Raw genomic sequence first — 23,272 nt, 5'->3', positions numbered from 1 at the left:
TCTATGCAGGGAAGGTGAGATGAGCTTTCAGGGGTGGTGTTTGTGGATGAGGAGAATGAGGAAGGTATGAGAGTAGGAAAGGATGAGAAAGAGAAGATAGGGGAGGGGTCATACCTGTAAGCGGAGGGCTGAACCCAAAGGCAAAGAGGTCAGAGGATTTTATCCATGACCAGGGATGATTACTGCCTATGTAAAATGATACTTCCCATCATAAAATAATTCACAATAGGTTAGTGTCCATAGTAGGCTTTTCTAGAATGTTTAACATATTTTCATACAGAGTACTTTTTCATTGAGTGTCCTCAATCAATACCTGTCAAACTGGACTGGTTTGATATCCCCTCACCTAAGGTACCTCATCCTGAAGGAGGAAGGAAGGGAAGTGGCATTAGCAGACACACTGTGCCATCAGCTCTGGGCAAACTGCTCACACAGGCATTTTAGCTGCCGTGGAAGTTGAGGGGCTATAGACCCTTTCTCTGGGCTTCGGGCTCTTTGTAAAGTAAGGACGTTGAGTGAGCTTTCAGGCCTGCCTGACTCTGCCACTCTGGGATCTGCCCCAGACCCTGGAAGACAGGTGCAGGAATGGCCCCTCAAGTCATGCAGGAAGAGAGCACGGGAGGCATAAATGGGACACTTGCATGGCCATGTCCCATGAGGTCCGGACTGAGTGTATCGTTGTGGCCTCAGCACAAACTTAAATAAACAGAAGCCCTTTGTGATAACTTAAGGTCTCGCATTTCTTGACTTTGAAACAGGGAGGGTGCAAGCTACACAACTCCTATAAATCCACTTTTTTCTGCTGCCTGCTGCCGTCTTACCTCATATTGCTGCTCCTGTCTCAACACAAGGCCTTAAAAGCCACCAGCTTCCTTGAAGGTCCCTCCTCTTGTTCTCTCCCAGCTCTCTTCCCTGTTGATTCTACCTCACAAAGCCCAAAGGAGCCAATAAGGCAAGGTGGGCTTTTCTTGGAGTTCATGGAGGAGAGAGGCTGCGGGAAGGGGAAAAGCTGGGAACACTCATGCATTAATCATTTTTGTCCTGACTCATATACAGAGATGAGTAATAGCAGGAAAAGATGCCAGTTTGGTGGCAAATGAGAGGTGCCAGAACCAAGAAGAGGGAGAGAGTTAAGTGCTGGAGAATGGAAAGACCTTGACCAGGGGAAGAGGAGGGAGAGACATGTGTAGAGCTGGGGGCTTTTCTTCAGAGGAAGACTGGGAGAAGTGCTAGCTTGAGGACCTTGAGAGCCAATAGGAGCTTTAACCTGTTGTTTGAGAAAAGAATGGCACTATGCCACTCCCTCTGCCCTGAGCTCATGGCTGACTCTGGAAACCAATCCCCTCCTCCTTTCCGACTGAACTCAGAGGAGGACTCAAGCTCTCTTAAGTCAGTGCCACCAATCCACTGGACTTGGTACATGATCGAAAGCCTCATGGCTGGCTTGGCTACGGACAATGGGAAGTCTTGGGTGGCTTTTGTGAAGCATTTTAGAGACAAAACTGTGTGGATTGGTTTGCAGGAGGGGCACTGGAGAAGGAGATCAGTGGGAAATGAAAATAGAATTCAGGCTGTTAAAAACAAAATTCATCTAAGTAAATTTAAAGACCAAGTTGGCTTTATTCAGTGATTCATGAATCAGGCAGCATCCCATTTAGCAAATAGAAAGGAGCTCAGAGGAGCTCAGAGGAGCTGTACAAAATGGAAGGGTTTTATAGGCAGAAACAGAGAGGGACAACTGGCAAAAGAATAGAAAGGATTGTTTCAGGCAAGGTCACTTCCCCTTAGGGGACGGAGCAAGGGGTCTTATTAGGTGGATGACCTCATCTTCCTTTGGGACAAGGAGAGGGCCCATGTGACAGATGACCTCACTGGTACTGACTAGAAAATTCCTGACTGAGCAGTGAAGACAACGTTTCTGGGGGGAGGTTGAAACTGCAATTAGGTTAGGTAGTAAGCCCTGGTTTGGTGACTTGGCCTAGCATAAGTGACTCCATTTTGGGCTTGTGGTTTTCTTTTTAACAAGGCCAAAAAACTTCTGTGTCTTCTTCCCATTCCTACATTAGACTCGGTGGACTGGCTTTTTCTTTTTCTGTTCTTTTCTTTCTTTTTCTTTTTTCTTTCTTTCTTTCTTTCTTTCTTTCTTTCTTTCTTTCTTTCTTTCTTTCTTTCTCTTTCTTTCTTTCTTTCTTTCTTTCTTTCTTTCTTTCTTTCTTTCTTCCTTCCTTCCTTCCTTCCTTCCTTCCTTCCTTCCTTCCTTCCTTCCTTTCTTTCAACTGAGGTTGTTTTAGTGGATAAGCTACTTTATTTATTCCCACCCTCATCCTGTGGCATACCAGTATCCTCTCCTCTCTTGGTGACCAACCTGAGCTTCTCAAGATGTATTCACAGGTGTAAGAGCCCAGGCTACATTAGAGGCAAGTTCTCGTCCTCTTTTTGGACCAAGCATTTTTCACTCCATAAAAACAATAGGGCAAAAGTACTGATGTATAAGTCTCCATCAAGTTCACTGAAATTTGGAAACTGGGATTCTGTAACCAAAGTTTCCATTCTCCCATGAGTTATTCTGGGTCCTCCATAAGCCAGGGATAAGGAAATCTTATTCTGTCTTTGTTTTGTTTTGTTTTTATCCAAAAGGATGAGACCACTTCTTGGTTGACCCTGTTAGAGAGTGATGAACAGGAGCAGTCAGAACCCATTAGCACTGCCCCAGTGAGCTGCTGTTCAATTCAGAAGCATCGACCGAGCCTCGGGAGACGTGCCGCCAGAGCTCAGTGACTTGCTTCTGCTCTTTATCCTCTAGCTGCAAGGGGGGCTCCTCCACTGTCACAGTGGCCAAGTGTGGTGGCTGATTGGATCTACAACTTCTGACCCTTTGTTCCAGGCATCCCCTCTGTCATCATGGCGCTGCTGGTGACAATATGCTCTTAAACCCCTGTGACTCAAAGCGTGGTCTGTGGACCATCAGCACTGGCATCACTTAAGGCCTTTTGGGAAATGCATAATCTCAGACCTCACCCCATACCTGCTGAATCAGAACCTGTAGGTTAGCAAGATCATCAAGCAATTTGTATACATATTAAGGTTGGAGTAACCCTAAGACCATTCTAGAGACCAGAAGTGCAAAATCACGAGGCATCAGCAGGGCTGTGCTCCCTCCAAAGGTTCTAAGGGAGAATCAATCCTTCCTTCTTTCAGCTTCTGCTGGCTGCTGGTGTCCCTTGACTTGTGGCTGCACCACTCCTATATCTGCCTGTCTTCACATGGCCATCTCATCTGTGTGTCTTATAAGGACACTTGTAATGGGATTTGGGGTCCACCTGGATAATCTTGGATGATTTCATCTTGAGATTCTTAAATTAATTTCATTGTTCAAGATCCATTTTCCAAATAAGGTCACATTCTCATGTTCTGGGAGTTAGAACATGGACATATTTTTTGAGAGGCTACTATCCAACCCATTTACAGACCCCTCAGAACATTCCCAGGCAGCGTGCTTCCGAGCTACTTGCCATTGCTCACCCTCCTCAGCTGGTCCAGCGTGGTGTTTGGATTCACCCATACAGCTGACAACTGCCACATAATAGCAGCATTATTGAATACATCTTCTGTGACAGACATTGTCCTATGTGCTTTTCATGAATGAATCCATTTGATTGCAGCAGTTCTTTGGGGTTGCTATCATAACTACTACCCCCACTTTATAGATGAGGAAACTGAGGCCCGGGGGGTTCAGTAATTCTCCTAAAATCTCACAGCTGTTGGGGCACCTGAGTGGCTCAGTGAGTTAAGCATCCGACTTCGGCTCAGGTCATGGTCTCACGGTTCGTGAGTTCGAGCCCTGCGTCGGGCTCTGTGCTGACAGCTCAGAGCCGGGAGCCTGCTTAGGATTCTGTGTCTCCCTTTGTCTGCCCCTCTTCTGCTTGCACTCTGTCTCTCACATTGTCTCAAAAATAAATAAACATTAAAATCTCACAGCTGGTGGAGGTGAACCTAGGATACAAATCAGGCAGTCTGCCCCAGAATCTGTATGCTTTGGCATATAGTAATGCTTCTGAAGTTGTGTAATGTGTTTCCAAAATTATAGAGGGTTCTAAAAGGTGTAGGAGAGAGGTGCCATGAGTGCCCTTTGTCCCACTTCCCAGAAACGCTGGGCACAAAGAAGGCAAAGATGGAGTGTGGGCAGCTGTCCTACCCCTACCCTATAATGTATGGAGTTGGGGGACCCCCCAGCTGTTATTTATTCCAACCCAAAGCCTTTTTCATTTAACACTGTATCGATGCACACAGCCTGTCCAGGCTAAATGCCTTATGGGAGTTTATTATCAAAAAGGTCTTTAGGTGGATGTTTAGTAGGCTTCATACACTTTAGTGTATATCCTTCCTTGGGCTAGCACATTCCATTTGTTTACTAACCACATGTAAAACCTTATTTAATTTGCTTTAAATGCCCTTGTTTTGAGTGGTGAGAAGTAGGCTTTCCCATGTGTTAGCTCTCTTTATACCTTTCGTGATTTTCTGCCTTAGTTTGCAGTCCTTTGCCACTTTTATTTTTCCCAGACTGAAAATCTCACCCCTTTCTTTTGAATTCTAGGCTTACCTGCCAGGAAGGGCCAGAAGTCCTTTATTCCCAAGACACAAGCATGTCAGATGGCTGGGCACAGCTTTTAGTACCCATAATAAATAGCCAGGTCAAGGGGGTCAGGGAATTAGCTGGAGAAATCTGTTACCAGTCCAGGCATTCTCATCACTGATGCAAGGAGCATTGTAACAGCACTGGAATCCCTAGATCGCCTGCTCAGATGGAAGAGTGGAACCCACCATTTAAAGCTGCCTATCAGCCAAAAATCTACCTATGTCTTTAGTACAGAAATTCGGCAGCAAACATAATCTGCCTAATTTTATTAAGCTCAGTTTCACAAATGCATTGACATTCCCTTGAGAATATTTCATAGGGCAGTGAGCCCAGATGTATGCTTGCTGGCAAGATGGAATCCAGACTGACTGCAATTTTAAAAATTCAATTGTTACAGTGTCAATAGACCACAGGGAAAATGATTTAATAGTAGCATCTAACATTTATTGAGCCCATATTATTTACCAGGCCCTGTGCTTTCATATATTATCTCAAATAATCCTCTGAGGAGGTGCTGTTCCTCTCTCCATTGTACAGATCAAGAAACTGAGGTCTAGAGAAATTAATTAATTTGTCCAAGTACACGCAGCTAGAAAGATGCAGAGGCAGGATTTGATCCGAGGCCTCAGTGCTTTTCAGAGCCTGGATTCTTACCCACAAGGCTGTAGTGTGGAGCCAACTCCCTAATGTGAGTAATGTGAGATAGCTTTGGACTTCTACTCCCGTAACCCTCTCAGGAGTTCTTAATTTCCCTTCCAATTCTGGAAAAAATGTACTGTATTCTCAAATCTGTCTATTCCCAGTATTGAGAAAATGCAGGGCAGATCTCAATGGCAGATCAGGGAGGGTTCTGAAAGAGGATATAGGAGATGGGAACTAGAATTTATTGAGCACCTACTATGTGCTAGTCCCTCTGGAGAATACTTCCAGCCAGGGTGGTTTTCATCCACTTAGCAAATCAGAAATCCAGGTAGTGGATCCATCTCCATTTTTGTCTCACATTTTAAGCTCTGCTTTGGCTTTCTCATCATAGGACGACAAATGTCATAATACGTTATGACATTATGCTCCTGTCTCACAGAGGGGGAAGATGCCTCCTTAGGAGAACGTGGATGTGCATGGAGCAAAACATATTCGGCAGCCAGGCACATCAGCCTGCCTTGCAATTGTGGATATTGGGGCACTGCCTGGTGGAAGCAGGACTGACAGCCAACAAACTTAGTTGCTGGTAAATCCCCAAATCCAGGTTCATGGGCCTCTCCTGAAGCCTCATGGCCTCTTTCTCTTGTCTCCATCCCTTGGCTTCCTGACCCAGTGGGTGACCTGCCACCCACATGTGAAAAGCGGTTCCAAAGTTGGTGACCTAACTTCTAAGTTGTGTTTCCATACTTCGTCAGTTCTAAAGCACACATTTTCCCCACATGTCAGCATTTTGAAATTGGGATGTGTCCTCCAGTTAATGATGACTTATAATTATAACTGATAATGGTTTTCCTTTCCTAGTAATACTTGAAATAATAGCGTGTCAGTCAATAATGTCTTAGATTTGAAGAAATAAAATGATGCCAATGTTTATTTTTACCCCTCACTATCAAATCAATACCTGGGCTTGTATCTTTCTGCCTTCACTTCTGAGGCCTGAATCAAAAGTCTTCCTTATGCTGGCCTGTGTGATTGATTTCCAGAAAACATGTGGTTTCCTGATCATCTTTTGCTAGAAGCTATTTTTCCTGTACATTAGAGGACTTGAGTTCATCTTATTTGAGAATAAAGTGAACGAAAAAACAATTAGAAGTGTCTTGAGAAAAGACACTTCAGAGGAACATAAGTGATCTGGGAGACTCAAAAGTGCTTGCTTCTTGTAATAATATGCTATAGGAATCACAAGAAAAATGTCAGAAAATGATTTGGTTTTCTTAATGTAGTTCAAAAAGACATGGCTTCTAAGAAATAGGAGAGGATAGGCACAGGAGCGAACAGCTTAGGAGGAAAGGGGCGGAGGTGAAAATGGAGATGAAGGAAAGTGTGCAACAGACAAAATGCCCCATATTCTAATTAAAACCATACCAGTTCTGCTGAATTAACACCAGTGAAGTTGGAAATCCTGACAAACTGTCAGAATGCAAGGAAAGTGTCAATAATAAAACTAATGAGGGGAAAAATGAAAAAATGTAGAGAACAGAGATTCAGTATATGGATAATTGGTGATCCTGAAAGAGACATTAGGATTCAGTTAATAGAAGACTATCTTGAGCTAAAAAAAAAAAAAAAAAAAAAAAAAAAAAAATGTGAAGATGTTGTTCAGGGTAGGCTGTCTGCTGTAACAGCAACCTCAGAATCTCCAATCAGATGCTCAATGGACTGCTTTTAGCGACATTGTGGTTCCTTCCATTTGGCAGCTGCATTATCCCCCAAGGGTACCAGAATGTCTACTGGATCCTCTGCATCCAGCAGGGAGGCAAGAAAGGAGAAAGTGTAGACAAGACACTTCTCTCTCTCTCTCTCTCTTTCTCTTTTTTAATGTTTATTTATTTTTGAGAGGGAGAGACCACAGGGGAGGGGCAGAGAGATAGACGGAGACACATAATCTGAAGCAGGCTCCAGGCTCTGAGCTGACAACACAGAGCCTGATGCAGGGCTCAAACTCATAGACTGCGAGATCATTATCTGAGCCAAAGTCAGACGCTTAACCAACTGAGCCACCCAAGTGCCCCTGCTTTTTTTTTTTTTTTAACTTAAAAAATTGTAAATCCAAGTCAGTTAATATCCAGTGCAATAATGATTTCAGGAGTAGAATCTAGTGATTCATCACTTACATATAACACCCGGTGCTCATCCCAACAAGAACCCATTTCTGCTCTTGATTGTCTGGGCTATAGGTGAGGCACATCACTTCTGCTTATATCCCATTGACTTACATCCCATATGGCCCTTGCCAGATAGATGGAAGGGGGGCTGGGAACTTGGGTGCCCAGGAAGAAGAGGAAGTAGGTTTGGTGAGCACATGGCATTGTCTCTGATGCAAGTACACATACAGATATACAGAGAAGTTGAAATAGTTCCTCCCTTAATACCTTCACAATAAAATCTAAACCATACAGAATAATAGCGAGGATCACAGAGAGGACAGCAAAGCCAAACAGTATGCCTCCTAATTTTTCCATCTTTGTCCTGACACTTTGTGACAGCCTGAACCTCACCTCTCAGGCTTTTGGGATGTCTCCACATGGATATTCTAGAGGCCAGTAGAGTTCTCCATGTGAGCCTTTAGACCCTCTGCCCTTTAACACTTCTTCATCATCCCTTCTTCCTGGGGCTACAAAGTCTTCTCACCGGGGTTGTGAAGTTTTAGTTTCTTTAGTCTGGAGAGAGGAGAGATGGTGTCAGATCCCCTTCTAGTCCTAGGTGCAAGGTGTTCTTATCATTTTCTCTTATGCCCAGTTAGTGAGGAAAACCCTCCCAACACCACCAATGGAAAAAACAACAAGACAATTCTGGCTTTAATGTGCTAAAAGAGCATTTATTTTCATCTCTGTGGCTGTAGAACTTTATTAGACATAGAAGGGCACATCACCCAATAGCTATTTTCTGGATTTCCTGGCTGGAGGTGGGGCTGGGGGCAAGGATAGTCCTGCCACATGATTCAATGAGTTACATTTTACTTTCCTATTGAAGAACACATGGTCTCAGATTAGGTCAAAAAAAGCAGAACCAAATGTTTTATGTTTGAACTTGACAGAGGTGAAGCTTTTCAAAATATAACCCCATTGGTCTTAGGTATAGTCTTGCCAGAAGCCAAAGGTAGACAAGATGACTGCTTAAAAGTATCTGTGACTGGATTCTAGGACAGCCTGAGGTGTGGAACAGTGAATCAGAGGACATGTCAGTTCAATTAGACAGTCTTTTTGATGAGCTTTTATCCACAGAGTGTGCAAGTTTGGCTGACCTTTTCACTGAAGGGACTATTTGAAGGCTGAACCCAGCCTTCCTGCTAGTTCAGCATTGTCTCTGCATCACCAGGAATTCCTGAATCCCCCTTTCTTTCCTCTTCATTGAAGGCATGAAGTCCACATGTTTTTGTGATTGGTGGCAGACATATGACAAGTGGATTAAAGCTTAATGCTGGAGACCCAAGGTGGGGACCTCCCTGGAACTCCATGGTTCATGAGGATCCACTAGAGCACTGGCCCCCTAGTATTGCAATGATTGCTTTATGAACTGTCCCTGCCTCAACTACATTGTGGGCCTTTTGAGAGCAGGGATTGGGAATCATATCCTTTGGTGTCACCATGCCAGAAATAGGAAACAAAATGATCCTTTAAGGGCCTGGCTTCTTCGAAGAATATGAAGCCTGGGCCTTGGGCTTTTGCTATTTGCTGTTTTCCATTCCCCACCTTCCTACCAGGCCCCCTTGCATGTGTTCATCTTCATTTGGAGGAGGGGAGGGAATCATGGCGAAGTGAAAAGAGAGACCAGGCTCTGGAACCAGATGGGTTCAAACTATCCTCTGCCCTTCAATAGCTCTGTAGCCCTGATCAGGCCACCCCATTTCCTGGAACCTCAATTTCCTCACCTGAAATCCAGGAAGATGAGCCCTTCACTGCAGGCAGTGTCAATGAGAAGGGCCCAGCACAACTGTGCCTATTTGGCTTTAATAGCCTGAATTCTGTTGATTGAATAATGTCTTCCTTCAATATCTAACTCAGAACTTCAGTCCATATATATATATATATATATATATATATATATATATACATATATATATATATGTATATATATATATATATATATAAAATATGAGAGAGAGATCGTCATTTCAGAGGTGGTCTGAAAGTATGTGTTCAATGCTTGTTATTCTATCTATCTACATTTGTATTCACATTTTTCACTATGACTGTAGGCCTCTAGCAGGCAGGGGCCAAATCTCATTTCTTTTGGAAATCTTTCCTCTCATGCCCAATTTCAGTTCATGCTCATTCTTGGGCACCAATAGGTACTGAACAAATAATTGTGCTTGTCTAGCGAGGGGCAATGGGACTGATTTCAAGCGGTGAGAAAAAATACTGGGTCCATTCATTCCACAGCAGCACAATTTCTAGATGATAGAAGAATGGAAAAAAGTGCCTACCAACCATTAGGTCTGGGGCCCTTTACTAAAAGGCTTTTAAAAATCACTGGACTTTGCTAGGAAAAGATGCATCAGGGATGCTCAGAAATGAGCACTTCTTAGACCTGTAGCAGTCAGGAGATTAAAGGGTTCTTCCAGCCAAGGGGGTTTCCAGAGATGGATAGAGAGAGACTTTACCATTTCTCTCCTTCCTCCTTCTCCTCTTCTTCTTTTAAACTGTTTATGTCCTAAATGGTCACAGCAGTTGATACCTAATGTAAAACTTGGGAAATGCAGAACCGTATGAAGAAGCTGATGATAAGCTTCACCCATAATCCCACCATGCAGAGCTGCGAGCTTTCTCTTTATCTGAACAGACCAGGCAGGGTGTGGCCCAGCCCCTTGTTCAGCAGTCTCCATTTACTTAGCAAAGTAACTGCAGCAAAGCCATGACCGGCTCCTCCCTCCCTTCTGGAAGTCTCAAGGATCGGTGAGCTTGGGTTCTGACTTGGTCTAAGGCTTGGAGCAAATGGTGTGCTGTGGGGCTGGGGGCCTAGGGCTTTCCAGGGCTGGGACCACCCCAGGGGAGTCCATGCCCATGGTGGTGGTGGGGGTAGCTGGAAGTGATCGCTTGCAGCATCTTTCCATTTTGGGCCCAGGGTGCTCAGACTGTCTGTTCCTGTTTGATACCTCCCGCTGAAGGGGCAGGAGACAGGCACCCACCTCTCTTAGGTGCACATGGAGCTCAAACAGCTTCTGACAAAAGGTCAGACAACTTGGGCATCTGTTACTTTCCTTCTAGACCTTCTGTTCCTTTTAGAGCAGTTAGGAATGACCCATAGAAATGTGATTTTATACTAGAGTGATTACAAACACCTGGTGTTTGGTGGGACAGTGAGGAAAATGACTTGTGACAGAGAGCATCTTTCATGATTTGCAGTCCCCAGCTGCTCTGCTAGGAGGATGAAACCCCAGGCAGAGTCTTTGCCGAGTAGGGGTCAAGGGTGTGAGGATACAAACTGGGGATACTGAGAGGGAGTCTCGGGGCTCCCCTGAGCACAGAATCAAGGGTCCTGGGATGGGGGCAGGAGAAGGGCTGCTAGAGGGCAGAGGTGAGAGAGACAGATAAGGGGGCAGGGCTGAATTGTGGAGAGCCAAGGGGATTGTGGCTGGTGGTATGTGGTACATATTGCTTTCTCCTCTGTCTCCCCATAATCAGTGTTATAATGTGGAATTGGATTTGTTGAAGAGTTGTGGCCAATTGCTAGAATTCTGCTTCAAAACAGGTAGGAAGATTGGCTGCCAGAGGGGGGCCAGCCATTTGGGTCGTACAACAAGAGAACATTTTGTTTGAAAGGAGGTGATCTGGGCACTAGGGAGCCTGCCATATGTGCTTCCGCTAACACTAGGCACCTTACCATGAAATAGGCTGCTTAGGGCTCTGTTTCCCCACACTGTCCATGAGCTCCCCTAGGGCCTAGAGCCTCTCTCACCTCTGGCACCCCAGGACCTGGACAGTGCTGCTTTGCCAAACTGGCCGAACTTCCAAAGTACTGTTAATTGAGTTTTGGTTCAACTAACATTCATTCAGCATCTGACTGGCACCACGACTTGTGGCAACATGGGAAACAGAGAAATGCCAAAGACACAGGCCCTGCCTGCTGAGGAGCTCATGGTAATAGTCTGTTGCTGTCAGATTGTAAGTGGAACAAAAGAGGTGAGGAAAGATGATGGGAGAGCCTAAGGGACAGGGGTGTGGCGGGGAGGCTTCCAGGAGGAAAGGACAAAGAGCTGAAGAGGAGAGCTGAAGGGAGAAGGCAAAGAGGAAAGAGTTCTCCAGGGAGAGATCAGCACGGACAAAGGCATAGAGTTGGGAACCAGCCTGGTGCCTTCTAGGTCCTGGGCACAGCCTCCGAGCACCCATGAGAGGCAGGGAGGGTGGGGGCAGACACTGAGAGATTCATGGGGCTTTGTGTGCTGGCTAAAAGCCTGGATCTTATCATCTCTCTTCAGAGAGTTGTCAGACCCGGGTCCCTTGAGGTCCATTCAGGGTGGCAGCCCTGCCCCAATTGCTAGACCCTTCTGAGTGGCCCTGGCATCACACCTTTTTCTCATTAAGACTTGTTGATATGGTGCCTGTCCTGGCCCTGCTCAGCCTGACTGTACAATCAGAGATCTGATAGTTTTGGTACCGCAGGGGAATATTTTGCAACATTTGCCTATGATATCTTTCAGGCCTATTTTCATTTTAATCAGGGGATAATACTACAACCTATGGAATGAAACTCTAATAGTGGAATTTCAACACCAACAGAGATTAGGATGGGAATTATTATTTTCAGGGTCCACTTATCTGGGGGAAAGATGTCTGTCTTCTTACATGAATGACACAGGTCACTTCTGGGGGCAAAATATTAGTTTTCTCAGTGGATACAATTAATAGCTCAGACTCTGAAAATCCAAATCTTAGCAGGTTATGGCCACTAAAGTATACCTCATATCTCATACCCTGTGGCATGGGCTGCTGGGGATGGGGAAGAAGCTTGTGCTTTGGATAAGACAACTTACGAGGCTGCAGGATTGGTCCTTATGGGACATCAATGGCCACCTGTAAAAGAATAGCAAAGGAGCACCTGGGTGGCTCAGTCAATTAAGCATTTGACTCTTGGTTTTGGATCAGGTCATGATCTCATAGTTGGTGGGTTCAAGCCCCGCATGAGGCTCTGTACTGACAGTGTGGAGCCTGCTTGGGATTCTCTATATCCCTTTCTCCCTGCCCCTTTCTCTCTCAAAAATCAACAAACTTAAAAAAAGAAAAAAAGAATAGCATCCGGAGTTATGTCAGCAAGCCCTGCCCTAGAGCTAGACAGCCCTGGAAGGGAGGGTCCCTTCCATGTTGGTAGATGTTGGACAGAAGCAGCATCAGGTGGTGGCCATGGCCCTGTTCTGCCTAAAAATAAAACTAGTGGGAAGAGGACCCCAGCTGGCAGTTGGACGTGCAGAGCATAGAGAATAGGTTATGGAAGCAACTGCCAGGTCCCTAACTAGAGCCGTAAGCATCAAGACTGGGCTCAGGGGCCCTCACAGTACTGAATTGCTGAGCCCAGGGTACCCTGTCCGGGCTGAGAAGGAAGCTGTGCCTCAGCAGGCATGCAGTGTCCCGGACTCCCTCAGGCACACAGTAACTACCAAGATGCAATCTCCCTGTCCCTCAGTGGTAAGTCAAGTCTTCCCAGATGCTCCGCTGTGGGCAGTACTGGGTCAGGGATGGAGCTGAGCTGGCCAGTGAGGCAGGACAGTCAGGGACTGGGCCTGGGGCCATGGTGGGAATAGGAGTTGGTGTCTGGGATGCTGCCATCTCTGGGGGAGACAAGCATCCTTGCTCTGAGCAACAAGTGAACAAGTGAACATTGCCTGAGTGAAAATGGAAAACTATGTGTTTTTTGAAGACCTTGATCCCCAGGATTTTTGGAGTAGTAACTCATCCTTGTTTGTAAGACTTTCAAAACTTTCCATTCCTCCTTCAGGGGTATTTCATGACTAGTTCCCCAGGTATCAGCTGGAGGCCTCTCTTCCCCTTGAATTCTCAGTGAAATTGTCTTGAATCCACCAATTCATAGCCTGTGCACCTCCAAAACCCTTCCACTTTCCTGGGGTGTGATATTCTTCAGGCTTCTCCTGCTTCTTTGGCTGTGCCCAAAATTCTCTCATACCCATGTCTGTGAGTTGAGTAGCTGTTAGTGAAGTATTGGGGGGTGTGAGTAAGGGGTCATATGCCTTCCAGCCCAGCAGCCCGTGACCCCTCTGGGCTCATTCGGGAGTTCCACATTGTCCCTCCACTGTGTAGAGCAACTTCTCTCCCCTGTTCCTTGAAGCCAACACTCAGCAAAGAGATTCTCCAATTCCTCTCTTTGAAAGGCGTTTTGATCCCACTTGTCAAGATAATGAAGATTTCTTTACTTCTTTTCTTAGGTATAATTTGCTTTTAAACTAAAATTTCATTCCTACTTCATTTTAAAGAATTTCTTAACAGTCCTTAAAATAAATCAGCACCTAATGGTGCTACAAAAACAGGATGAGGAGACCTGGTGGTACAGACAAGACCCTGATATTTGTTGTTTGTGTTTTTCAGCTTCCACCCAGATGTTTGAAATCCTGTAGATGTGGTTGGAGTCCCTGAGAACGAAGCAGGGTGCACGGGCCGAGCACTGAGAAGCAGCAGCCTGGGACAAGGCTGGTCCAGCCTCCCGGTAATTTGTCAGCAGTTTTTGGTGGTGACAGGGAGTGAGGCAGGCTTTTTGGTTGAGGTCATCTCACCAGGATGAGCTTCCAGTTTCCCAAGTCATTGCCACGAACTCCCCCAATCCTGCTGACTCGAGAGCTCCCATGAACTCTGAAGGACTTTAGTGGTCATTAGTGCAATCCCCTTGGAAGAGGAAGAAGCCCCTCTACAGAATCTTGTAGTCACAGAGCTCCAAGGAGAGAGACACCACCTGACAAAGCAGCCTGTCTCATCTTCCTGTTCCTGAGGAGCTCCTGCTGGTACAAAGTTTCCCCTTGTACCCTCAGCTAAAATCTGCCCACCTAATTCTGGCCCTGGAGTCTCTAAGGAATCAGTTTCCTCCCTCTTCCACATGGCAGCCTAACAGACATCTGGGGACAACTGGGGTGGAGGAATGCAGGATCTGGAGCCAGAGACAGTCCTGGTTGAAATCCTGACCTCACTGTTATCTGTGTGATCTCAGGCAAGTTAGTTAACCTCTCTGCAATTCACTTTCTTTATCTGTAAAACTGTGACAGTAACATCTGTCCTATGGAAGCGCCCTGGGAATGAAAATGAACCATAAATAGAAGTTACCTGGTGCTGTCCTGCCACCAATTCTCTGATGCAAATGGGGTGTCCTACAATTCAGCTCAATTCTGACACTACACTGAGTTAAAGGGCACACAGGTTAACTACCACAAGTAAAGGGCAAGGTCACCAATAAAATTGCCCACACTTGAGGCACCTTGGTGGCTCAGTTAGTTAAGCCTTTGACTTCGGTTCAGGTCATGGTCTCACGGTTCTTGAGTTCAATCCCTGCTGTCGGGCTCTCTGCTGTCAGCACAGAGCCTGCCTCAGATCCTCTGTCTCCCTCTCTCTCTGCCCCTCCTCTGCCACTGTACTTCTGACTTACTTGGGTATAAATTTGAGGGTTCTCATGCTCCCTCTTTAGTCTCTAATTCACTGTAACAACTCACAGAACTCACTATAATTGTGATTACAGTTTTACTATAAAGGATTCAACTCAGGAACAGTGAAATAGAAGCAATGCATAAGGCAGAACATGGGGAGGGTGGGGGATTGGTGCAGAGCATCCGTGCCCCCTCCTTGTAGAATCTGGGTGTTTCCCCAGCATACCAATCAGGAAGCTCCTCTAAGTCTTGCTGTCCAGAGATTTTTAATGGGGGGCACCACTGGGGACGGGGGCTTTATTAGTACTAGGCATAGTTGTTTAAATCATCTGCCACTTGATTGAACTCCATCTCCTTCCCCTCCTGTCCTCCATGGTTGGGAATGGGGCTGAAGTTCCAACCCTCTAATCATGTGCTTGGTCTTTCTTGCTGGCCAGTCCCTCCCTTGAAACATCTAAGGGCCCGCCATAAGTCACCTCATTAGCATAAATTCAGGTTTGATGAGATGGACTCATTATGAATAACAAAAGACCCTCTTCATGTTTTTTGGATATTTTAGAAATCTCAAGGCTTTTTGAAGCTCTGTACCAGGAACTGGGGACAAAGGCCAGATACATTCTTTATGATGTCACACCTGGCCCAACAAGCGCTTGCCTCTGATGGTCACCATCCTGCTTATCCTCTTTTTTTGTGATCTCCAGGTTGACATGTTCCCACTCTCTGGTCAGAGAACGACTCAATCTCATCAGTCTTTTTCTGGATGTTCTTTTTGTTAATATAGCTCAAGATTGAGTTAGTTTTTTGGACTACAACATATAATTACAGTACTTGATATGCACCTGTTTACAGTTGAATCATAAGCCTCTCATTACTTGAGTTCCTAATGCTGTAATGATTCTAGCCCCAAACGACACATAATAAGAGCAAATGCTTAAGAGCACTTGATATACATCAGGTGCTGTTTTAAGTTCTTTACATACATTAACTCATCTAGATCCTCAAAACAGCCTAAAGAGGTGGTTAAATAGTTCCAATCCCCATTTTGTATATGGGGAAACTGAGGCACAGAGAGGTTAGGTAACTTGCCCAACAAGATCACATAGCTAATAAGTGGCACAGTTAAGATTGGAACTCATCATGTTCTTATTCCAGAGTCCACGCTTAAAAAAAAAAAAAAAAAAGATTTTAGTTTTAAGTAATCTCTACACCCAGTGTGGGGCTCAAACTTATAACTCCAAGATCAAGAGTCACCTACTCCAACTGAGCCAGCCAGGCGCCCCTAGAGTCCCTGATTTTAACCACTAAGCCACACTGCACGTAAATTTGGTCACCTATGTAACATTTTAGAAGGAAAAGAAGGAGCACAAAAGAATGCCTCTGGTTCACAAAGTCAAAGAGTGGTTTTCTCTGCCCCCTGTTGTCATGGTGAGGGAGTCAGGGCTTCCATTTTCTAACCCAGTCCCATTGGAGCATCTCTGGAGTAACCTTCTGGGATGGGCTCTGAGAAGTGAAGGCAGGGCTGGGGGCATGGTGATATGGGCTCCTGTCCAGCAGAACCTGAACTTTTTTGTTCCTCATGCTTCAGGGAGGATAATGCTACTTCAAGCCTTCACAGACCCATTCCTGAGAATGCAGCCACTCCAAGGGGAAGGAAAGAGGGTCAGCCTCTGGTGGGACCTGGAGTCATAAGGAACACAGGGAGCTCATCCCCATGTGCACATCCATTGTACTCATTAGAAGGCTGCTTGTTTTTAAAATAACATCAAAAACTGGGGCTACAAAAATGCCAAAGAGAATTACAAAGGGTGGGGCAGTGCCTCTGGAAAAATGTCTGCAGTGCTGTCTGCCCAGGAGAGTCTGGGTGGTGACTGCGTGTGTGCACAGCTGTGATGCACTCGCATTGTCTTTGTCCTTGCAGTCCCTTTTCTTACTGCCCAAGTTGCAGGGATGAGGCTGTCTGAGAGCGTGGTGCAGGTGAAGTATTCTTAACTCAACCTATGCTCAAGCGATTGACTTGAACCTACAAGGCAAATGTCAATAGGTCATGTGTATTCTTTGCAGATGTTTCTCTTCTGGCATCTGGCTTGAGGGAGAGGCCCCAGGGGGAAGGGGAGAATATGAGGATGCACGAGGAAGGTCTCTTGCTCCGGAAATCCAGATCCTCCATCCTTCTGCTTTTCTATACGAATCTGTCTCTCTCCATGTGGTGTACACCTGGAAGGAGCTCCAGAGTTCATTCTGTTCACTCCCTCATTTAGAGACGGACAAGAGGAGACCCCAAGAGGGAAATTACTACTTGCCCAAGCCTATGCAGCTAGAGAATGACAGAGGGGGGAGGGTGATACTGCAGACTCTGGCTTCTAGTCCATAGCTAATCCCACCAGAAACATCCATGATGGACTCAATCACTTTCTCTACTTAAATGAAGAATCTGGCTTGAATGTTACTAAGCACAACATCAGCCACTCTAGCACTCTGCCAAATCCATTAAAAATCTTTCTTTAGAGAATGCTTTTTGTTTTTTTGGGTGTTTTCGCTGCCACTTCCGGAAGATGCCTTCCCCATACTCCATCCCTTGCAGGCAAATAGCTCATCTACAGGACTGGTAGGCATGATGCTGGTTGGGGGAGATCTGATGAGGGCATTTATAAGGAAATGATTAATTAGTGAAAGAATTAAGAGGAGATGTCATGGTTTGGCAAACTTGTAAAAGCGGGTTGTGGTAGCATTTAGACCACTCTTGCTGTCCCAGGTCAAGTGTATGGTGGCAGGTGGTGACTGGGCTTGGGGGATGGAACCTGGATAGTCATGGGAAGTGGCACCTGGAAATAGTGTTAGAAGATGAGGCTTTGTGCCATCTTTGGCTGGCATGCTAAATGGCCAACACCTGGGATGGATACCTTCCATTACATGGTACAACTATTAACATCTAGCCAGTGGTATTTCAACCCTGGCTGCCTATTGGAATCACCCAGGGAGCTTTTAAAAATCCTAATGTCCAGGTCACACCGCACACTAATAACATGAAAATCCTTGATATCAGTATTTTTTCAAGTTCCCCAGCAGATTTCAACATGCACCCAAGTTTAAGAACCACTGCTTTAGGCCACAGGTTCAGGCAATAAGCTAAGGGACTCTGCATATGTTCCCTCCCTTAACTTTGCCATTTGCTATTCCCAAAAGGGGAAAAAGAAGGAAGGAAGGAAGGAAGGAAGGAAGGAAGGAAGGAAGGAAGGAAGGAAGGAAGGAAGGAATGGAAGGAGGGAGGGAAGGAAGGGAGAAAGGAAGGAAGGAAGGAAGGAAGGAAGGAAGGAAGGAAGGAAGGAAGGAAGGGAGGGAAAAAATGGAACGAAGGTAGGAAGGAAAAATGAAAGAAGAGGGAGAGGAAGAAAGATCACCTGAGTGTTCTGGGCTGATGGGGTGAATTCCCACTTTACCTATTACCTAATGCTTCATCCTGTCTGCCCCACTCAGAAACTATAAGGTGGAGGGTAGAGGCCTGACAGAAGATGGAAGAAGTCACATACAGCTTCCCGACAACAAGAATATGCTTTACTAGCTGTCAGCAAGGCTTCTTGTGTAATGAGCTGCTGGCTGTCATGAAGGTCAAGGTTTGGGCTGACAGAATGGGCCAAAGGGAAAGAAGAGATCAGGATGAGGAGGTAGGAGTGCTCTGAGGGAACAAGAGAGCATTCCACCTCCTCATGGAATGCAAATGTGAGCCCGTGGAGGTAAAGTGAGGGAGGGGCAGGTTAAGGATGAAAGCCAGTGTCCTGATCCCCTGTAATGCTCTTTTGTTGACATCTCTCTACTCGTGTTCAGAAGCTAATTCTTGCTCGGTTAAGGCCCTCTTGCTGAGAAGGGGATCACACAACAGGAAGAAGGCTAGAGCTCTTTAAGGCTGGCCTGGGTGTTGAAGGGGCATAACCTTGATTTGAAGGCCTAGTGGTGCTGACACACAAAGGGAGACTGTTGTGGCCAAAGTCCCACAGCTGGGAGGTAGAGGCTGGAACTGCAGAGCCTGCTTCTTCAGAAGGGCTCCAATATAGTAAGAGAAGACATTCCTATATTTGCCCTCAGACCTTAGGGAAAAAAAGCATGCTTAAAAAAGGGTCCCAGTCCAACTCTCCTAAGGCTGCCCTAGTCCTCATTCATGGGATCAGGTCTAGATATAGTACTTTAGTAAGTACTAACTCCCAATATATAGGTTTACACTATATAGATATGCATCATAGAAATGCTCCAAAAGATGTGCAGGTCATACTCACACTGGATTCCAAACTGTCCACTTCCACCGGGGTGTTGCTGTTTAAGCGGGGCAGGTTAGTGAGGGAAGGGTGGTAGACGCCTGAGCCTCTGCCATATTTTCGCTTGGTCCGATGATGTGTTAGCGCCCCCTATAGATAGGCAGCTGCCGGCGCACTGCAGTCCAAACCGCTGCTTGGCTTACACCCTACTGGAAATAGCCACCTCCAGCGTGCGAATGCAACCGAATCCAGCCCCTCTGTTTTAGAAAACTGTACTACGACTGGGAGCACCCTCTTCTCTTCTCTTTGTAGGTTTCCAGGAGTGGATCGTAAACCCCCCAGGAGAATGAGTGAAGAGACCGTCCCAGAGGCTGCCTCCCCCCCGCCCCCGCAGGGGCAGCAGTACTTCGACCGCTTTTCTGAGGACGACCCCGAATACTTGCGCCTTCGCGGTCGTGCAGCGGACCTGCGACAGGACTTCAACCTGATGGAGCAGAAGAAGCGCGTCACCATGATCCTGCAGAGCCCGGTGAGCGAGGTCCGCCCCAGGCGGGTGGGAGAGGAGAAGGAGAAGGAGGGAGGGGAGAGGGGAACTCGTATTCATTTGGGTGAACCTGAAAGCTATAGAACTCCTACTTGCTCAGCGTCTTAGCAATTTTAAGCCCGTTGACGGGCCTGGCCCTGGATTTAATTCTCTCCCTAGTCACTGGTGGATGGCAAAACCTGGTTTATGTGCAGATGGCTTGGCTTGGTACTGGGAGGAGGTGGGTGTGAAAGACAGGAGCCCTGCCTCAGTTTCCAGTCTTCCACCAAAGCTGTAACGCTGAACTAACAGGCATATTTGTATAAACCAGAGGCCAGCAGGGGGCGCCATGTGGAAGGCTCGGGCCTCTCATTTTTGAACACCACAAAGAACTCACTGTCAGGGCAAGAAGGTTGACATGTATGGGGCAGAGGTGAAGAGGGTCTGGAAGCCCCAGGAGGTGGAGAGAGCAGAGGGTACAGAGAGATATGGGCCGGGCAAGAGAGGGCAAGTCACGATCACCCTACCATGGCCCCAGACTTGAGGTCAGTTGGTACCTTCATGGCATGGACACAGAACTCATCCTTCCACAAGTGGTGCATTGAGAAAAACAAAGCATAGACCTAATGGACCACTGAGTGGGAGGCTGATGCAGGTTGGGTGGTGTGGAGGGTGGGGGCAGCAGAGCATTGTGGAATGGGAGGGTGAGGGCACAAGAGCTGCGAGGTCCTCAGGAAACAGCGCATGATCCTAAGGCTTGGGAAACTCAGGATGGAGCTGGCATCTCCAGGTGCCTGCTGGGATGGGGGTCTGCCTCAGTCCCCACGGGGTTTGGAGGGCCAGGACATGTAGTGGGCTGTGTGGGACCCTGGTTGAGAGCACACAGTGAATGCTCAGACCTCACAGAGGAGCGTTGAGGTAATGGTCCTGAGGTTTGGGTGACAGGTGTCTACGTGAGGAGCCTGGAGGAATATGGCAGGTACTAAAAACATTGAGATGATGGAAAAACTCCAACTTGTGACTAGGAGAGATGGCAGGTGTGGTAGGAGTGGCAGAGTTAGTACCAACCTAAGTTTTGGGGCCTGAATGGATAGGACTCTATTCCCAGGCAAGAAATGAGGACATGAGGAGGTCATGTTTCTTCTGTCCTTTTATAGATTCACCAATGCCTATTTCCTCCTGCGTGTTCCCTGCTGCCACCTGGTGGACAGGCATGTCTTAGTTATGGTCTGAAAAGCCAGGCTTAGAGTCATAGGACATCAGAAATGGAAGCTACAGGGAGGACAGCAAATCCTTCCATATATGAGGAAACTGAGGCCTAGAAGAGCCATAGGCATGCCTACTGGACAGGGACAATAGCACACTTTTTCATTCAGTTCTGCTTTTTAAAATGTCTCAATTACTAAAGTGAAGCCACCTTAGTCTGATGGTGGTGGGTAGGGGAAGTCCAGGTGGGTGATGGGGAGTGTGTCTTGACTGTCACTTAGACCCAGGAAGGACCTGGAATCTGGATTATAGTTCATAGGGCAAAGGGAACACAGCAGGGGACATCTCCTTTTTGCTTCCCAAACAGCAGTTTGGGGGGGGGGGTCTCCTGAGGTACCTGTGGAACCCCCAGTGTTTTCTGGGGCCCGAGGATCCCATGTGTGGCCCTGGCCTAGTTGAGCCGGGGATAGGGGCGGGCACTTGGAAGAGGGGCCCTCAGTCTCCTGCATGAGACACACTGGGGGGACCAGCGCCTTGGGCCTGCTTCAGTCTTTCAGGGAGGAGCTGGAAGGCCTCATCCAGGAGCAGATGAAGAAGGGGAACAATTCCTCCAACATCTGGGCCCTGCGGCAGATCGCGGACTTCATGGCCAGCACCTCCCACGCAGTCTTCCCAACATCTTCCATGAGTATGTGGGGAGCTGGGGAGCTGCCAGGAGCAGAGGTGGAGGAAGTGGGGCGGGGAAGAGAGGGTTGGTTGCCAGGCTACGGAGTGAGTGGTGCAACTGGGTTCGCAGACCTCGGGGACAAGCCAAAGAGGTACCTGGCTCTGCTTCTGAGGCTGCTGGATTTAAAGACCCACAGAAGAATTCTTCCTGATGCCCAGAAATAGAATGGGGAGGATGACTTACAGGAAAACCTTTTTCTCGTTCTGCTGGGGGAGGGGACGGGAATGACATGGTGTCACTGCTGTGAGAGGCAGGGCAGCCTCTATGTGACTCTTCCAGTCCCCCTCATAAGTGGAATAGCATGAAGGGAAGAGTTTTGCAGCTCAAAGTCCCTTACATGGACTCTACTTGAGCGACCAGGAGTGGGGAGTGAGGATTCTGCTCCGTTACTCTAGTTACAGGTGCAGAACCGAAGAAAAATCCTTGTGTTCTAGCAGCAGGCCCTGACTCAGGCTGCTCTTTCCTCAGTCTCCTGGAGCCACTCCCTTGCAGATGGGGTCGTGGGGATGAGAGGAGGCCATTGAAGCCAGTGTCTCAGTCTCACACTGGACAGACCAACCTGACTCCCTAGACAAGAGCCACACACATCCAGAGCTGGGCATGAAACCATTTTCCTAGTCTCTGAAGCTCTGCCCACAACCTTTAAGAAACAAACATTAAAAAATACTTGGGGCTCCTGAATGGCTCAGTTAGTTAATTGTCCGACTTCAGCTCAGGTCATGATCTTGCAGTTCATGAGTTCGAGTCCCGCATCGGGCTCTGTGCTGACAGCTCAGAGCCTGGAGCCTGCTTCGGATTCTGTGTCTCCCTCTCTCTATGGCCCTCCCCCACTCACACTTTGTCTCTCTTTCCTTCAAAAATCAATAAACATTAAAAAAAAATTTAAAAAATACTTCCCCTCACCAGCATAAATACAGGAATATGACTGAAAATTAGGAAAATAATTCAAGAAAGAGAAATAAAAATCACTGTACTGTGTTCTTACAACCAAGAAATGACTGTTATCAACATTTTGGTGTATATCCTTCCAGCCTTTTTCTCTTAACATAGATAAATTAAGAAAACAAAAATGGAATCACATTATATATGCAAATTTGATAGCTTAACATATCTTGACTAATTTTTCACATAATAAAACATGGTTCTGTAATACAATGTTTGGTGGAGGTATGCATGTTCTGTGGCACGGCTGAGTATGCCATAGTTCATTTAACCAATTTCCTATTTTTGGACTTTTAGGTTGTTTACAAATTTTTGCTGTTGTGAACAACAATGCAATAAATTCTTCGATTTATTCTATGACTATTTTCTAAAGACAGATTGCTGGAAGTAGAATTGCTGGATTCAAGAATTTGCATGTTTAGGGGCGCCTGGGTGGCGCAGCCGGTTAAGCGTCCGACTTCAGCCAGGTCACGATCTCGCGGTCCGTGAGTTCGAGCCCCGCGTCGGGCTCTGGGCTGATGGCTCAGAGCCTGGAGCCTGTTTCCGATTCTGTGTCTCCCTCTCTCTCTGCCCCTCCCCCGTTCATGCTCTGTCTCTCTCTGTCCCAAAAATAAATAAACGTTGAAAAAAAAAAAAAAAGAATTTGCATGTTTTGAAGATGTTAATGCATAATGCCAAATTTCCCTGGAGAAAGAAAGAACAGTTTACA

The 23,272-nt window shown here is 46.5% G+C and overlaps 2 protein-coding genes across 4 annotated transcripts in view; both read left to right on the top strand.

The window, feature by feature from the left end:
- The window catches only part of FIGLA (folliculogenesis specific bHLH transcription factor), a 79,132-nt gene extending 65,179 nt beyond the window's left edge, over positions 1 to 13,953 (top strand). Inside the window, exon 4 of the mRNA XM_045446397.1 lies at positions 13,876 to 13,953. Coding sequence (XP_045302353.1) covers positions 13,876 to 13,923 — 48 coding nt within the window. The 3' untranslated portion in view covers positions 13,924 to 13,953. The remainder of the gene's footprint in view (positions 1 to 13,875) is intronic.
- Positions 13,954 to 19,511: 5,558 nt separating this feature from the next.
- Positions 19,512 to 23,272, top strand: part of ADD2 (adducin 2) — a 42,722-nt gene continuing 38,961 nt past the window's right edge. For 2 of the 3 annotated variants that reach the window (XM_045446391.1, XM_045446390.1), the window contains exons 1-2: positions 19,512 to 19,703; positions 21,444 to 21,582. In XM_045446391.1, coding sequence (XP_045302347.1) covers positions 19,512 to 19,703; positions 21,444 to 21,582 — 331 coding nt within the window. The remainder of the gene's footprint in view (positions 19,704 to 21,443; positions 21,583 to 23,272) is intronic. The other variant, XM_045446392.1, reaches the window with a different exon arrangement.

Source organism: Leopardus geoffroyi, chromosome A3 (genome assembly GCF_018350155.1).
Source record: "Leopardus geoffroyi isolate Oge1 chromosome A3, O.geoffroyi_Oge1_pat1.0, whole genome shotgun sequence".
NCBI lineage: Eukaryota > Metazoa > Chordata > Mammalia > Carnivora > Felidae > Leopardus > Leopardus geoffroyi.
Note: the sequence above shows the minus strand (reverse complement) of the source record. Positions and strands in the feature narration are given on the sequence as shown.